Genomic DNA, 18,794 nt, shown 5'->3' with positions numbered 1-18,794 from the left:
ATGTGTAGCATTGAAAATATTTAAAATTCTTCATCTTAAAATGTATTCTAAACAGAGATATTGATACTGCCCCACTACATTTTAAAGGCTAACATTGATAAAAACCAACAAACGTGAAGGCCACACAATAGTGATTGCTTAATACACTTTTTTTAATTGCTCTTTAAAAAAAAAAAAGCACAAATATCAAGAGGATGAAGAAACAATAAGTGCAATAAAACTGCATTATAAGAGTGCCACACAACATATTGACAAAAAGTGTTGGTTTTGTATTGTACGGCAGAAAAAGCAAATGATCACAACAAAACACATTAGTTACATAACACTTAAACCAACAAATAGTCCATTCTGGAAGACTCACTCACGAAACATTCTTCAGCGTCAATAAATGTCCTTTCAGTGGTTTGCTGTCCTCAAGGCTCAAGACAGCATTCTGAATAAATATGAAGGCAAGTTCAAGTTTTTTGGGGTGCTGTAGGTCCAGAGCATAGATGTCCCCGAAGAGTTAGAAGAGATCAGTCAGCCAGATGTGTGGGACCACTGACGGCAGCATCAGGAGCATCACCACGACAACTGAGAATATACCCACAGCAGTGTCTGTGAGGTCTGGTGTTCTGGAAAATACAAAACAAAAAACACAGATGAGTTCAGACCCTCAAAGATATTCATCACACTAATGTCCAAAACTGACATTACTGCCATCTGTCAATGGGAATCTTTTCATGCTAACATTCTGTTAGCTTTTAATCAACTGGCTATAATGTTTTAAGGACCAACTCCAATTAAAATTGTGTTTTTAAAAAGTTCTTTAGCATTTTTCTGAAGGAGGACATTTATAAAATAATTTAAGACTAAAGCTTCATTTTTCTTTATTCAAATAATGATGGATCAGGAGCAGAAAAGGTAAACGAAAAGGTTCCCACTCCTTCCAATCAGGAGTCCCTGATGTTCGCCTTTCATCTTCCGTCTCATTTTTAAAACCATTTAAAAATATCACTCAGTTTACAAACTACAAACAATTGCCCTATTTATTATGTCACTCAATAAAATCTCAATCAATATTAAAGGATTAGTGAAAACCATTGACAGGGAGTCGTGTACACTTACAGTACAGGTCTTGAAGAAGTTGGAGGCATCTTCATGCAGATAAACAGGAAGTGCAAGGAGGACAAGTGCCCGTCTCATGTTCACGTCACGCTGGTCCTAAAAGAATAAAAAGAAATATCCATTACCTTTGAAGCAAATGCAGAGCAAACACTTCCAATATTTATTTAAGGAACTTTAAGAAATAATAAAATGATACCTTTTCTAGATGTCTATTTCTAGTAAGAGGACAATACAGTGTTTATGGCATGATCCACTGCAGGTCAAAGACCCAAAGTCATTTTTAAGGCAAGTTACACCTTGGCTTCTTACAGCTGTTTACAAATGATTTGTTATCTGTTTTTGAATTATGCACATTAGAAATTCACCTGGAGGTCATAAATCCTAACCAAGCTGGCCAGTTCCTGTCTGTTTTGGTGGACTTAGTCTCAGAAAAGGGCAGCTTTAAGTTACACAAACATGTAAAAACTGCACAATTTCCTCTGACTGCATCTACTCTACATAAATCCATTTCGGATCTTAACAGATGAGTTTTCATGGTTTCAAATGATGGAATGGTGCTAATGCAACATCATTTTATTATTGTAATATACTGTCATAAAGACATGACAATATTCCAAAGTGTCTCCACATACATGGCAGTGGAAACACTTTGGAATATTGGCTATGTAGTACTGCATAGTGCCAAAGTAACAGAACACAACTTGCACCTCCATTCCATTGTGCCACCTTCAGCCTGCAATCTAAATATGTTTATTTAAATTGTAAATAATTTCAGCTCTATTTAGACCTTTGGCTAGTTAAAATGTGCGTAAATGTTTCCATGCTGCCGTATAAATCTAATAATGGTAATAGTTCAGGATGAATGTATTAAATAAGTATAAAACTCACCCACTGACACCTCTTTTCTGGTGAAATGGTGACTTTCTGGTGAACTTTCTGAAGTTCAGTATCTGAAAAAGTCCAAAAGAGATTTTTCAATGTTAAAAATGTTTCAATTATATTCTGATCAAAAAACATTTACTGCACTACACAACCTATTGCATTTTTTGTTTTTTCTAAATAGCTCTAGACAAATAACTGATCAGGAGACAAGTTACCTGGCTGGCCTTGGCGTCTACCTGGAGGTGAAACACTGAACACTCTGTAGTTCGGTACCTGAACACAACACGAGCACGTTGATTAATTTATATTTACAAAAACCTTTTTTATAATGGAGATCATTGATTTATGAAAGCTTAAAGCTGCATTCAAAACCCAATGCTTCCATGTAGCAACCAGGCTTAAAACTGTTGGCGGTAGCTCCTCCCACACAACCGTTAGAGGCTTTGAGTGACATTCTTGGACAAATGTCCAGCAGCAAACTTTAGCCACAGACAGAGGCCTCCAACGCGAATTTCACACGCGGATCATGTTTAGTGTGATTGCAGCATAACAGATCATTTCTACCTCTGAAAAAAACAACAACTCATCACTGTCGTAACTTACGGGCAGATGTGCATTTTGGGTTTGGCTCGCCATACGTCTGCTATGACAAACTAATCATGTATACATTTCCACATTAATCTCTAAAACAATCATAACACACATATGTTTAAACAACAGTAAACCACATTTACGGTAGTATAAGAGCATTTTTAAAGCATTCATTCAAAATAAACCATGAACGATACTTACCAAATTAAATCAGGGCTGAAGACAAGACGGCACCATCAGCAATGAGGCGGATGGAAAAAAAACCCGAGGTTGGGGCGTCTTGAAGCGGGACGAAATTGCAACGCTTTGCAGAAAAATAAAATGCTCGACTTTCAATTTCAAACGTCGCATACTCGCATTCGGCAAATCCAACATGGCCACCTGAGCTAACGTTGAGAAAACGAAAGACCCTCCCACCAGTACGTGATGACGTTATGACGCTACTTCAGGGATCTTAAAATTTTTGAGTGCTAGATACAAATAAGCTTTAAAATATTTAGCACTGTTAAGTTAAATTTAAAAAATCTTGATAGAGCTTAATACTTTATAGTTGAATCAACTACAAAATGACATTTAAGTTGTGTAACCTTAATAGTTATGAGTCAGTACAAGTGATAGGGTTTAGAGTGTGTTCAAAATGGGAGGTGGCGGCCTCTCGTCCAATCAGAGTACGAGAAATCATCTGCCTTCCGTTTCATTCAAAGTGCCTTCCTTTTCATTCAAAGTGCCTTCCTTTTCATGCAAAGTCACTTCCGTTTCATGCATACTCCTCTCTCACACACACATATAAACTCTTCCTCACACGTACATATATACTTGTCTTTCACATACATACATTCTTTTTTAAGAGTGACAATGAGAGTGAGAATGTATGTATGTGTAAAGTAATATATATGCATGCGAGAGAGAGAATATATGGATGTGCAAGTGAGAATATATGTATGCGAAAGAGAGTATATATGACTGTGAGAGCAAGAATGTATGAATGTGAATGGTTCAGAATAAATAATGTCTTATACGGCCCCTCATAAAAAACTGTTATAGCTGCAGTTTTTCACTATTACAGTAGATGGCAACAACAGACAGAGTTAGAAGTCTCAAGCTCAAGAGTTTTAACGCAAAACTAAAGTTGTATCACACAGATTTAAGAGAATTAGGTATTTCCTAAAATACTCTAAAAGGTATTTCTTCCTTTACTTAAAAGGCTAATAAAGAAAACAAGGGTCAAGTGTGGTCAGGGGTTTACAGCTGACATGGTGTCATTGTGTTTGCAAAGATCTACATCTCAGACGGACATGTCTTCCTTCAGTTCCATGTATCACCCATGCCCTCTAGGTGTTCCTGTAAGCAAATACACAGTCAATTTTGTACATGTCCTGGGGATCTTCTGAGGTCTCTGCTTCATCTGGCCATCCTATGACTGCATAGTGGTGCAGTGGTTGGTCCCGGCTGGGGGACCTGAAACAGAACACCAATGGGGGACCTTTCAGTGTGGAGTTTGCATGTTCTCCCCGTGCATCACGTGGGTTTCCTCCAGGGACTCCGGCTTCCTCCCACCGTCCAAAAACATAGGTTCCTAGGTTAATTGGTTACTTTAAATTCTCCCTGAATTCTTTATAGATATGCATGCATGGGTGTGTGATTTCTGGCCCTGCGACAGACTGGCGAGCTGTCCAGGATGTCCCCTGCCTTCGCCCACAAGTGATCTGGGTAGGCTCCGGCAGCCCTGTGACCCCGAAAGGGACTAAACGGGTTTAGAAGTTGAATGAATGAAAAAAGCTATCTCTTGTGGTAGCCTTTTTAGATAGGAATCTAACTGTTTTACAAAAAATAAATAACAATAAACAGGAAAAAACAACTATCCAATGAAGACAGTTGACTCAAAAAAGTCATGTCAATTAATATTAGTTCAATTCTAAAATCTTAAATAATTCCAAAAGAGAACCTGGAAGTACAATAAGTAAAAAGGTTTTCGTTTCATGTGTTTTTCTGTTTCGTGATCTGCTCTAAAAAACCTAGTATTTCTGTAAATTATCAAATCGATTTATATGAGTTTGTAGATGTTCATAATTAACCTTTTAAGAATTAATTGTGACATAAAAAGGAGGGTTTGAGTATCATGATCTGACCTGAATTTAGAGTCTGTCACATAAATTTGACCCAACCCAGCTGCAGTGTTTCCTCCCAACCAGACACCATGTTTACACCTTCTGAAAACTTCTGTTCTTTATCTGACTCTACGCTCTTTCTCAAAACTGCAAACAGGTGGTGTTTTTTACACCTTCAAGGACAGTCTTCTTGTGTTTTTTTTAAAACAGTTTCTGAGAAAAGGTCAAGTCAGTGTGTACATTTTACTTGCGTAATTCTTTTAGTAACTTTTATTAATTTTGTCCAATGATTTTTTATGTCTAATTAAAAGATTGGAGACTATGGGATCAATGAGGCAGGAGCTGATGATAATTTCTGTATGAACATGCACAAATAGACGCAGATTCCATTAATTGTGGATCAGTTTATAACCTGGAGTAAATTATGCAAAGACTGGTGTAGCATTAAATGCACAAGTTATATTTTTAGCTGGCTTTTCACTTTCACATCCACTGCTGCACTGATCATCTCACCGAATCTGCCCTCAGTGCAGTAGCGCAAAAAAACTAACTTGATGGCTATTTGCTTGTCTTGTTTGACTGAGACAAGTGCAACAACAGATTTTTTTCATCTAGAATGTTGTGATCCTGTGGGCATGCTCTCCTCCAGTGCCTGAGCACACATGCACCTCGTCCAGGTCACACACCTGCTCTTCATCTGCTCCTCATCAGCCACTCTGCACTCCAGCCGACGCCAGACTATTGTTCACCTCTGGTAACAATATGCGCAAGTATGATCAGAGCTTAAGTAATTTTTATATGTCCTAATCCTCCTGTTTCTCCCTCCCAAGATCCTGCCTGCCCGCCCGTCAGCCCTCCTGCCTGCCTTGCTGTCTGCCTGCCTGCAAAACTGCCAGCCCGCCATCCTCACTCTGTTCAAAATAAAATTTGTTACCCGGAAAGCCGTGTCCGCATTTGGATCCCACCTTCCACCCACCCGCCATAACATAGAATAAATCAAGTACTTTTTGAATTGTAAATTACTTTTCATTTAGTAGACCCCATTTTATAAACTTCAGGCTGCTGACTTTTTAAATGAACACAAAGTGCAACTAGCAAAGTGCAACTAGCAAAATGAATAATAAATATGGGGGCAAGTGCACATAAGTCTGCACTGAATAGTTATTTCACAACTTCTCTCATCACTGTTTTCCTTTTACAGAAGTTGGTCATCACATCTCAAGGGGTTTTTATGTAACACAACAGGCACAAGGACCCGGAGTCCCACCTACTGCACTTAAAACTGTTTGCAAGGACATTTGCTTAAACAGGAGCTGAGATGCTCATTCTTGCCAGCATTTAATGAAAATGGCAACACATTGGCCTTTAATTGGTGCTCTGTTCTTTTCCCTTTGTGTTTTTGTGCACTCTTCTGCACTTTTTTATCCCAAACCAGGTAGGTTCTGCCTTTTTTTTCTACTGTATTAATTAATTGTTTTTACATTTTTTAAGATTCTTGCTTTTTGATATCTTTGGGTAATTGGTGTATACTTATACTTACTAATTGAGACTCAACTTACAGTCACGAGTGCCATTAATCCATGCACACACTTATACACTGATGAAGACAGAGCTGTCATGTGTTGTGCTTGCCAGACTACCAGGAGTAATGTGGGGTTCACTGTCATGCCCAAGTACAGTTTGATACATGAGCAGAGCAGGAACCTGCAACCGCAATGGAACTGAACCTGCAACTTTCCAATCAAGGGTCAACCGATTTACCCAAAGGCAAGCCAGACTTTGGCTGATATTTTGTCTGCTTCTTTCCCTCAGCAATAGATGCAAAACCAGGGAGATGCCCTAAACATCTCTATGGTTTCCCATCCCGTTTCCACTGCAACTGTGACGATGACTGCGTTGATGACCACAAATGCTGTGAATATAGCTGTGGAATGGTGTGTGTGCCTCCGGCTATCGGTAAGTCTTTGATCTTCTGATTCATATTCTCAAAGCAAATAAATTGGAAATTAAACTGAACCAGCTTTTAAATAAATAAAATAAAACATTTATATTGGAACTTGGTTTAACAAATGATTTTTATCAACTGCTCATGAAATTTCTTTTTCTACCCAGTAAGGCTCGAGTGCCCTAACACTCATGGGTCCGTAGGCGCGTGTGTTGAAGAGTGCACTTGTGACAACGACTGTGGCAGTGGTAAAAAATGTTGTTCAAATGGATGTGGGCATGTTTGTACAACACCAATAACAGGTGAGTTATGAACACAGCAGTATGGATGGACAACAGGATGGACTAACTGAGACTTTGTTTCTTCTCTGGTATGACAGTCAAGCCTGGTTTCTGTATGCCCAGCATAAACTGTCTGGGTGCTCCGTCCTGTGCCGAGGATGGTAACTGTGAAGGGGATAAAAAGTGCTGCCATTCTCTGGGTTGTGGCATGGTCTGCAAGGAACCCTACTAACCAGAAAACAGCAAAACGATATTGGGCATTCTTTGTGTAGCAGAACTGATTAAAACTTTTATACAGTAAAAAGAGTCAATTGTTTGTTTGTTATTACATCTTATTTACAACGGTCCAGAATTTGGTTTGCAGAAAACTTATGGCTATTTCATTCTTACATTTTTTTATTTATTTCAATTTTTTTTCACAGATTTTTTTTAAAGAATGAAAAAAATCTACCCAAATGACAAGAGAAAGATCAAAGTTGTAAAGGTAAACAGGAAGTCAAAGAAAATAACAACAAAGTAAAACCATGATCATTAAACTGAAGACTCAAATTAGAGAAGAAAAGAAATGGGGAAAATGTGATCAAGAAAACTTTGATTCCCCATTTTAAAATATCTTTTAGGTATTTTTTCTTAACCATAAATTTAACTGAAACAGATTTCAAATACATATTAAATTAAAATATCTTCAAATTGTTTAATTTAACAAAAAGAAGAGTTTTAGGATACGTTTACAATTTGGCCCCTGGACACAGGTCTTAAAAGAGGAGAAAAAGATGAGTAAATAACTGTTGAGACCTTTGCTGGCATAAATATTCAACCTGAAACAACAGGTGATGCTCAATTGGCCTTGAAAACAAGTTAAACTTTCTCAGTTGTGTTTAGGTGTGTAAGTGTGTAAATTGTTAGGGATAAAGTTAGACATTGACTGGGGATTAGAGTGTATAGATCAAACAATATTCTAAGGAGAGCAGACGCTCAAATGTGTTTGTGAGCTTATTTCTGTATTTAGAGTTCCAGTGTTGGTGCTGTACGGAGGTGCAGTGGTCAGCGCTCTTGCCTCACTGTGAGATGGCCCTGTTTGTGTTTCAAATCCTGGCCGGATCTGTAAAATTACTTACAAACCTTGTCTCAAGCGGTTGCAGATGTAACCGGATCACTTCTGCGTTGTGTGTAGGGAGCCAAAAGCTGTTGGGACACAGCAGCACCGTTGGAGACCACCTCCATTTATTGCGGCTCTGACAAATTTCCAAAAAGAAAATAGAAACCACCCTGTTAGGATCCCGTATTAGCTCCTACATGAGGGTGAGAGGGAGCTCAGGAAATTCATATACTGAAATAAACAGTCAACATCTATAAAGGTCTCTGTATTTTCATAGCAGATTTCAAATAATAACAGTATATTGTTGTAAAGCATACTTATATAGTATGAACTACAAAATCCCATGAATAAGAACATTCTAGTATTCTATTTAGGAGTGTTGAGTAATCCCTTGCCCAAATTGATCAGTAATGCAAAATATTAAATGTATTAAGTAACATTTATGGAAGCATTGTAAATATAAGTGTAATATCAAAAGAGTTAAATAAAAATAGCAAAATGCCCTTTAGTAAAAGTAAAAACAGCCATAGTTCATTTTATAGTGTACCCTGCCTTTGCCCAACAGTAGCTGACTTGATTCAAGCAGCCCCATGACCCTGAAAGGGATAAATAAACAACAATTTTTTCAAAATATTGTAGATGAAAGGTTGGACACTGCAGAAGTCACGGTTGAGGTCTGATAAGGTGTCATTTTAACAGTCACTGTGACATAATGGGTCAGTGGAAGATCCCAAACAAGAAAAAAAACATGTGATTATTAGTTTCTGAAGGTCTTACAAAATCATACTGATCAGTTGCTACATGTCTCGGTGAGGTAATGAGACATTATTAGTGTAATGTCAATATGGCTCCCTGAGCAAAAAGTGACAGTAAATAAAATATGCAGCAAAATCCTATTTGACTTTAAAAATTCCCTTATTTAAAAAGCTGATGCTCTAGAATTTACATATATTTAAATACCTATTTATATAATTAATTAACAACCCCCCACCACCACCATTCTAAAACGGTAACTTTTTAAAAACTCTGTACTTAGTGGCATTTTATTTTCTTTTTCTCATTGTATTGTATTCTTCTCTGTCGTTTATGTATGTTATTATTTTTTGTAATTATGTGCGTGTTTTTCTTTCTTTTGTCCTATAGTGCTTAACTTTAAACTTCGTTTTTGTCTATTATTTTAAAGCACTTTGTTAGCCTGAATGAGTTGTAAAGCGCTTTACAAATAAAGCTTTATTCACTCCATTAGGTAAATATTAAACAAGGAGCCTTTTAAATCACTTATTTATTTAACTGGTAGCCAGCATGAAAACTTGAGACTAGAAGTTATCAGCTCTCCTACACCACTGCAGAAGCAGCTTTTTAGAAGTGGTGCTGTGTTTTATTATTTTGTTTTTTTGACAGAGCATACTGCAAATATATGCTTTTTTCTGTGATCTGATCTTTGAAAGTTCTGAAACTTGGTGTTAAAACAGGTTTATAATTAGGGGATCGATTTAAAAACACACAGACACAAGAAGAAAACAAATAGTCAGAGATACTGTTGGGCAAATATTTGTCTTTTATGCGTAAAAGAGTCACAGTGCAGGGCCACACCTTTGATCATTTGTCAGGTATAACAGCTATATAAAGTGGACTAAAAGAATTGAGCGATCACATTCAGGAGAACGTTCTTGAAAGTAACTATCAAAAATGGAACATCACTTCTCTGTAATGAGGACATTCCTGCTGGTCATTGCTGTCTTTGTGCCACCGTGCCTAACTTTTCCTCCAAATGTTGGTGAGTTTCTGTTCGTTTTTACTTTTACCTGTTCTAATCAATACAAAATACCTCAAACTCATATTAATTTCCTTGATTTGAATAAAGCTGATTGACCTTTATTGGCCTTATAAATTAATTCTAGGTCACTGTCCGTCAAACTTTGATGGCCCTTTTCCTGAAATCCCGATTACCTGTCATTGGGATATTGATTGTCCTGTTGGCTACAAATGCTGTGTGTTCAATAACATAGCAGTATGTGTCCCTTCAATCCCTGGTAAGAACTAAAGTATTAAAAAGCATGTTTAAAAACGAACTCTTTCTTATTTTTATTTTAAAAGTCATATTTTCTGAGTGTTTCCTGCTGTTTAAGCTATCATGACGGGGTTTTTTTTCTTTTTAATTTGTGTTTCTCCTTTTTCAGTTGAAAAAAAGTGTCCTGACCGAAGTGGGACCATAGGGTTATGTGTGGAAAACTGCTTTTCTGATTCTGACTGCTCAAACGGTCAACTATGCTGCTCCAATGGGTGCGGACATGATTGCACACCTCCAATAATAGGTATCAGCTATGTAGATAAAGCGACAAATTCTTCTGTGTTCATGCATGTAGCAACAACAACTCTTTATTCTTTGGGGTTTCAGTAAAGCCAGGTCAGTGTCCTGATCCCGGATTCACACATCAGTGTGGCACAAGGTGCTTCCAGGATGGTCAGTGTTCAGGAGAAATGAAGTGCTGTCCAACGTCCTGTGGTCAAGCCTGCAGACACCCGATCTGATCCCACACTCAGCAACACATTCAGATCACATGGGCTGTCTGTTTCAAAGAGAAACAAATAAAAAAAAATCTCAATTTCAAGGGTCATTATCCTGTGTGATTTATTTCATTATCCTTCTAAAAGGGACTTTTTTTTTCTAAAGGTATCGTATTGTAAAAATAAATGGTTGAACCCTCAACCACCTGACAGGCAGTTGAATCCTTAAATTACTGGATCACTGCTAGTTGGTTGAGCAATTAATGTGTTCTGTTAAAAAAAAAACCAAATATTGTGATTTGGGACAGCTTCAAAATGTAGTGCAGCAGTTTAAAATGTTTGATACGTCTATAGTTTTTTTGCTGTTTTTTATTCTGTTTGCTTTTTCGCTAAAACTATTTGCTACTTGCAAAGATTTAAAACCTTGATCAACATTCAAAGACACCCTCAACATTCTTGATATTTTACCATATTATTAAATTACTCAAAATCTGCTTGCTTCAAACTGTTGACAAACAGTTGAAAAACTTGATTTAACCAGTTACTCAACTGCATAGCAATGCCTCAAACCACATTTTCATGTCTCACCATTGGCCATTTAAATAAAAATAACTTTTTCAAAAAAATGCAACAAGACATATTACTGTCCAATAGAATGATGAGTTGAAAGTGGTGTGACTTTAATAATGGGTGGAGGGGGTCCTTTTCTGCAAGCTGTGCTACAAGAGAAACTTCATCATAATAAGTTAGATAAATATCACTTTTTTAAATGTTTATATTGATGTAATTGTAATTTTAAAAATATGTGAATGTACATTAAAGAAGTACTTTTGCTATTTTAGTCTACTTTTAAAAGAATACATTATATAATAATTGATACTTTATTGATCCCACAATGGGGAAATTCTTCTCCACATTTGACCGATCCACTGGGGGAGCAGTGAGCTGCAGCCGAACCGCACTCGGGAGGCAGTAAGGTTAAGGATCTTGCCTAAGGACCCTCACTGGGTGATGTTAATTGCTCGCCATTGATATGGTAAGTGCCCCCAGCACCATTGCTCATTCCCCTCCAGGAATCGAACCCTAGATTCCTGCACGGCAGCCTCTCACCTTATCAACCGAGCTACCCAGCCGTCTATATATGTATTACATGTATTATATAATGTTAATATATACATATTTTAACCTGTGATGCACCTTGTGACTTCTGTTTGTGAAAGGTGCTATACAAATAAATTTACTTACTTACATTAAAACAGTTTATTGTCATTTGTTGCCTCAAGGCAACACTGTCCAGTTAGTCAATAATAGACACACCAGATACTGACTGACTGCTCTGGTATTCCCTCCCCACAAAACAAAGCAGCACATTTCAGAGTGGTCTTGTATTATGGCCAGTATAAGGCACACCTGTGCAATAATCTTGCTGTATAATCAGCATCTTGATATGGAACACCTGTGAGGTGGGATGGATTATCTCAACAAAGGAGAAGTGATCAACATCATAAAGTTAGACTGATTTCTGAAAATTTGAGAGCAAGAGCTATGTTGTGTTTTAGAAAATGTTTTTCATCTTTGAGTTCCTCTCATAAAATATAGGAGCAAAAAAAAAGTGTTTGTATTTTGTTCAATGTACGATTCAAAGCCAAAGTTGCACGAATACTTTACTTTAACAAAATCTGCAACAGGCCGCACAGAGGTGTAGTGGGTAGCACTATCATCTTACAAGTAGAAGGCCCTGGTGTGAATCCAGGCTAGAAACCTTCAATTCATGTTCTCCCGGTGCATGTGTGGGTTTTCTGCAGGAACTCCAGCTTCCTCCCACAGTCCAAAAAGACAATTCATGAGGATGTCTGTAGTATTTTAGCTTTAATGTTAGAAAACAGGGCTGTACAAAGGCATAGTGGTAGGCACTCATCTCACAGCAAATGTACTTGTGATAAGGACTGTGGCAGTGGTAAAAAATGTTGTTCAAATGGATGTGGGCATGTTTGTACAACACCACTAACAGGTGAGTTATGAACACAGCAGTATGGATGGACAACAGGATGGACTAACTGAGACTTTGTTTCTTCTCTGGTATGACAGTCAAGCCTGGTTTCTGTATGCCCAGCATAAACTGTCTGGGTGCTCCGTCCTGCGCCGAGGATGGTAACTGTGAAGGGGATAAAAAGTGCTGCCATTCTCTGGGTTGTGGCATGGTCTGCAAGGTACCCTACTACCCAGAAAACAGCAAAACGGTATTAGGCATTCTATGTGTAGCAGTACTGATTAAAACTTTTATACAGTAAAAAGAGTCAATTGTTTGTTTGTTATTACTTCTTATTTGCAACGGTCCAGAATTTGGTTTGCAGAAAACTTATGGCTATTTCATTCTTACATTTTTTTATTTATTTCAATTTTTTTTCACAGATTTTTTTTTAAAGAATGAAAAAATTCTACCCAAATGACAAGAGAAAGATCAAAGTTGTAAAGGTAAACAGGAAGTCAAAGAAAATAACAACAAAGTAAAACCATGATCATTAAACTGAAGACTCAAATTAGAGAAGAAAAGAAATGGGGAAAATTTGATGTTTTATACAGTAAAAAGAGTCAATTGTTTGTGAGTGTTATTACATCTTATTTACAACGGTCCAGAATTTGGTTAGCAGCAAACTTATGGCTATTTCATTCTTGACTGACGATTAGAGTGTATAGATCAAACAAAATTCCAAGGAGAGCAGATGCTCCAATGTTTTTGTGAGCTTATTTCTGTATTTAGAGTTCCAGTGTTGGTGCTGTACGGAGGTGCAGTGGTCAGCGCTCTTGCCTCACTGTGAGATGGCCCTGGTTCAAATCCTGTCCGGATCTTTTCTGTGTGGGGTTTGTATTTGTCCTGGTGTTTCCTCCCACAGACCAAAAATATGCTTCATAGGTAAATTAGATATTTCAATTTTCCCCAGGTTTTCATGTAACCGTGCAACAAAAAAATCTGTAAAATTACTTAAAAACTTTGTCTCAAGCAGTTGCAGATGTAACCGGATCACTTCTGCGTTGTGTGTAGGGAGCCAAAAGCTGTTGGGACACAGCAGCACCGTTGGAGACCACCTCCATTTATTGCGGCTCTGACAAATTTCCAAAAAGAAAATAGAAACCACCCTGTTAGCATCCCGTATTAGCTCCTACATGAGGGTGAGAGGGAGCTCAGGAAATTCATATACTGAAATAAACAGTCAACATCTATAAAGGTCAGTTGCTACATGTCTCAGTGAGGCAATGTGACATTATCATTGTAATGTCAATGTGGTTCCCTGAGCAAAAGTGACAGTTAATTAAAATATGCAGCAAAATCCTTTGTTTATTATATTTAAAAAATCCCTTATTTAAAAACCTGATGCTTTTGAAGTTAAATATATTTATATACCTTTTTATATAATTAATTATAGACCCCCCAAAAGAATTCTGTCAGTAAATTCCACCCAAATAATTGTGCTTTCTGCTGTTTGTGAATAACAAGTACATCTAACAGGTATCCTACTCAAGAATTTAACAGTTTTAGAATGGCTTTTAACACTCAGTAGTTGGTGGCATTTTGTTTTCTTTTTATCATTTTATTGTAGTCTTATCTGTCTTATATGTATTGTATTGTTTTTGCAATTATGTGTGTTTTTTTTTTGGTCCTAATGTGCTTAACTTTACACTTCCTTTTGTCCATTACAGTATTGTAAAGCACTTTGTTAACCTGAATGAGTTGTAAAGTACTGTATAAATAAAGCTTTATTCATTCCATTAGGTAAATACTAGGAGCCTTTAAAAGGGTTAGGGTTAATTGTGAAGCCAGTAATTATTTATTAAACTAGTAGCCAGTGTGAGAACTTGAGAACAGAAGTGATCATCTTTCCTATTGCTGGTTACCACTACGGAAGCAGAGTTATCAACGAGATGCTGTGTTTTATTCTTTCGTTTTTTGACAGCGCAGATTGCAAATCTTTGATTTTTCTGTGATCAGATCTTTGAAAGCTCTGAAACCTGGCGTTAAAACAGGCTTGGAATTAGGTGACCCATTTAAAAACACACAAACACAAGGAGAAAAACAAATAATCAGAGATACTGTGGGGCAAATATTTGTCTGTTATGTGTAAAAGAGTCACAGTGCCGGGCCCCACCTTTGATCATTTGTCAGGTATAACAGCTATATAAAGTGGACTAGAAGAATTGAGCGATCACATTCAGGAGAGCGTTCTTGAAGGTAACTATCAAAAATGGAACATCACTTGTCTGTAATAAGGACTCTCCTGCTGGTCATTGCTGCCTTTGTGCTACCGTGCCTAACTTTTCCTCCAAAACCTGGTAAGTTTGTCATTCATCTATTTTTTTTTTTTCAGTTTGATGCAAACATATAAAATCCAGACGAATGTCATTGGTGTGTTGTTTAGTTTGTCTGTTTTTTGTCTCTGCGTGGCCCCAAACTAGGTCACTGTCCATCATACTTTGTTGGTCCAGAGTCTGAAGGAAGCTGCAAGTGGGACAGAGACTGTCCTAACGACTACAAATGCTGTGTGTTTAGGAACAAAGCAACCTGCGTCCCACCAATTGTTGGTAAGAAATAAAACTTATTGAAGCACATTTCATATTAGTAAAGGACTTTTTTTTTAATTAAGGTATTTTCTTTCTTGCAAAAGTCAAATTTTATGGGATTTCATTGTTTTACCATTCAATTTTGTTGGTTTTTATAATTTATGTTCTTTCTTTTCAGTTGAACAAGTGTGTCCTGACACAACTGGGATGATTGGGATATGTGTGGAATTGTGCGGTCTTCATGGTTACTGTCCAAACGGTGAACTATGCTGCTCCAATGGATGTGGACATGTGTGCACAACCCCAATAACAGGTATCTATGTCAAATGACATATTCCTTTATATGTTCATGCTAAGCCATGTACCATAATGTGTTCCTATTTTATTCTTCTATGTTTAGTGAAGCCAGGTGACTGTCCTGATCCAAGATTCACACGCCAGTGTGGCACAAGGTGCAGGCACGATGGCAACTGTCCAGGAGAAATGAAGTGCTGTCAGACGAGCTGTGGTCAAGTCTGCAGACGTCCTTTCTGATCCAGCACTCAGCAACTCTGTCACATCGGTTGGGCGGCCTGACTCAAAACAAAAAAATGTATAAAAAATAATTGTTATTATTTTGGAATATGAACTATATTGTGCTTTTTAATGTGCAACAATTGTGGTAAAATTTTTAAGGCAATTTTTTCCCATGTTTTATTTTGTACAGTTTCTGAATTTTGTAGTTTTTGAAGAGATGAGAACTCAGAGAAAATCTGTGATGAATTTTAATAATTAAGAAAAAAATGAAAAGAGGTGATCAGTGAGCTTTTAATCTCTTTCAAAATGACCTCTGGACCTTCTCTTTCATGACCAAAATTTGTCTGAATTCTTACATTACTAATAAAAATAAAAATAAAAGAATGTGTAAACCTAAAAAAAGATGTTAAAATGCTTTTTATGTCTCTTGAAATAGGTCTTTATAGGAGAAAAAATACATGAAGATGAAACAAGGTAGAAACAGAAAATAACACATTTACCTGCACTACCGGTCAAAAGCTACACACATAGAAAAGTGTGTACTTAGCTTTGAAGGGTGACTTTTTAAATTCCTAAGTGTGTATATTAAACAGTGTGGGGTGTGTGTGTGTAGGTGTGTAGGTGTGGGTGTGCGTGGGTGTGCATGCGTGCGTGCGTGTAAGTGTGCGTATGTTTTATTGTGAACCCCTTCATGCTTTATGTGATTAATTTACAACATAATCCACTTAATTTAGCATCACCTTAAACCCACAAAAAACCAAGAAAGAGTTAAGACCAATTTTGAAATACGTACTCAAAGATGACAGGTGACAGGAAAATCAGTTATAATGTTTTACAGTGCAGATCTTTAAATATGTGTGATTATAGCACATGTGTAAAAAAGGTCAAAAATGAAGTTCAGCATAGCCCCTTTAGGGTTAGACCACAATAAATAAAGAAAATAGGTGACATTATATATTTGGTTTCCCACAACTGAATTGTATGCAATTTTTTATTAAAAACACGTTTACTGTTTCCAAAAATTGTAAAAGTATGTTATTTTAATCAAATAATTACTCTTACATACATACATTAATTTTCAATAAACCTTGAAAAGGTCACTTTGACTAATGATCTAAATGTGGATTTAAAAATAATACATTATCATAAGAAGTGATAATTTTTGTGTATAACATTTAAAATAGAAGTAAAATCTTGTGTATTTTTGGCATTAACATGTTTTGTACCATACTTATGAGCATCTGTGATATGTTGCAGCATATTTTGGAATAATGTAATAATTTTTTTCTGATGACAGTTTTAAAGCACTCTAGTTTGATACTTGACCTGTGTAAATGATTTCTTAAATGTTGTAACGTCTTTAATTAAAAGTACAATATGATAAATGCGCAAAAAATACAATAAAATAGTTAAGTAAAGCATAATAGAGGCGGAAATATAGATGTTTCAAAGAATTACCTAAACTGATTTTGACAAATTTCTCTTTTATTGGATTCATCATGTCCTGTTCTGCCTGCAAATATGTCTACTTATGATTTTGATTAGTTATAATGGCATCATTTACATGTGTATGTATGGATATGTATTTCTAAATTTTTAATCATCTTATGTTTTATACTTCTATGTAAATCTCTTTTGTTTGTCTTCTATAGTAAATTTTTGTTTTGCTTTGATAGCCTAAAATAAATTAATTCCAATTCTACTGAATTTTCCTCCGGGGATTGATAAAGTTGATCTTGATCTTAGTTACATTAAAAGGAGTAATCATGGGGTCTTTGTTGGCCTTGCTGAAATATTGAAGGATAAAATATGTCTTTTGGTTGTCAGCTGCAACCAAAAGAGAACCAAAACTTTCTTGATCATGGTCGCTGATGCTCACACAGGTTAGGACCAATTTTTGATCCCTGTTAGTGTCAAAGGAGGTTATTATTTCTACCAGACAAAATTTGGAATCAGGCGACTGATACAAAAAATACACAGAAAAAATAAACTAAAAATAAAATTGTTGGGCAGAAGTTTGTCATGTAATGTTATGTAACTGTCCTGTGATTTTACAGGCACAGGGACCCAGCTTTGCTTGTCCTGCTGAGCTCTCATGTGGCATAAAATAGTTAGAAGAGTATTACTGAATCACATTTAGGAGATCATTCTTGAAGGGAACCATCAAAAATGGATAATCACTCGTCAGCAATAAGGACACTGGCATTGGTTTTTGGTGTCTTTGTGCCGTCTTACCTAACTTTAACTCCAAATGTTGGTGAGTTTCTGTTTGTTTGTATTTCTGTTTGATCAAATCAGTACAAAATGCCTCAAATTCAGATAAATTTTCTTGATTTGAATGTTGTTGATTGATATTTATTGACCTTATTTCTTAAAAACTAGGTCACTGTCCGTCAAACTTTGATGGCCCTTTACCTGACAGGACCTGTATGTGGGACATTGGGTGTCTTGATGGCTACAAATGCTGTGTGTTCAATAACAGACCAGTATGTGTTCCTTCAATCCCTGGTAAGAACTAAAGATTTAGAAAACATATTTAAACACTAATACTTTTTATTTATTTTAACAGTCATATTTTCTGAGTTTTTCCTGCTTTAGCTTAAGCTATCATTACATTTTTTGTCTTTTTAATTTGTGCTTCTCCTTTTTCAGTTGAAAAAAAGTGTCCTTTGATAAATGAATATGGGATATGTGTGGAATTGTGCAGTTCTGATTCTGACTGTTCAAACGGTGAAGTATGCTGCTCCAATGGGTGCGGACATGTGTGCAAAATTCCAATAATAGGTATCAGCTATGTAGATAAAGCCACACATTCTTCTGTGTTCATGCATGTAGCAACAACAACTCTTTATTCTTTGGGGTTTCAGTAAAGCCAGGTCAGTGTCCTGATCCCAGATTCACACATCAGTGTGGCACCAGGTGCTTCCAGGACGGCCAGTGTTCAGGAGAAATGAAGTGCTGTCCAACGTCCTGTGGTCAAGCCTGCAGACACCCGATCTGATCCCACACTCAGCAACACATTCAGATCACATGGGCTGTCTGTTTCAAAGAGAAACAAATAAAAAAAAATCTCAATGTCAAGGGTCATTATTCTGTGTGATTTATTTCATTATCCTTCTATCCTTTTTTTCTGAAGGCAACATATTGTAAAAATCAATGGTTGAACCCTCAACCAACTGACAGGCAGTTGATGCCTTAAA

The 18,794-nt window shown here is 36.7% G+C and overlaps 1 protein-coding gene and 1 long non-coding RNA gene across 3 annotated transcripts; one reads left to right on the top strand and one right to left on the bottom strand.

The window, feature by feature from the left end:
* Positions 1-475: 475 nt before the first annotated feature.
* Positions 476-2,845, bottom strand: LOC144994116 (uncharacterized). 2 transcript variants are annotated; one of them, XR_013657533.1, is made up of 5 exons: positions 2,782-2,845; positions 2,205-2,262; positions 1,996-2,057; positions 1,108-1,203; positions 476-614 (listed from the first exon to the last, which is right to left on the bottom strand). It is a non-coding gene; the product is annotated as an uncharacterized LOC144994116 (long non-coding RNA). The 2 variants fall into 2 exon arrangements; XR_013657532.1 differs by lacking the exon at positions 2,782-2,845 and having other exon boundaries at positions 2,205-2,323.
* Positions 2,846-5,303: 2,458 nt separating this feature from the next.
* On the top strand, positions 5,304-18,669 carry wfdc2 (WAP four-disulfide core domain 2). Its single transcript, XM_078949981.1, is given in 16 exon segments — positions 5,304-5,442; positions 5,519-6,123; positions 6,501-6,644; positions 6,801-6,935; positions 7,013-7,144; positions 12,610-12,808; positions 13,283-13,336; positions 14,734-14,755; positions 14,757-14,850; positions 14,974-15,099; positions 15,257-15,391; positions 15,479-15,611; positions 17,751-17,851; positions 17,977-18,102; positions 18,247-18,378; positions 18,462-18,669. Coding segments are annotated over 15 exon segments (1,761 nt in total). The 5' UTR covers positions 5,304-5,442; positions 5,519-6,029; the 3' UTR covers positions 18,596-18,669.
* The last annotated feature ends 125 nt before the right edge of the window (positions 18,670-18,794 follow it).

The sequence above is a fragment of the Oryzias latipes genome, chromosome 7 (genome assembly GCF_053564925.1).
Source record: "Oryzias latipes strain Hd-rR chromosome 7, Olatipes_Hd-rR_3.1".
Taxonomy (NCBI): domain Eukaryota; kingdom Metazoa; phylum Chordata; class Actinopteri; order Beloniformes; family Adrianichthyidae; genus Oryzias; species Oryzias latipes.
This window is presented reverse-complemented; position numbering and strand designations above follow the sequence as displayed.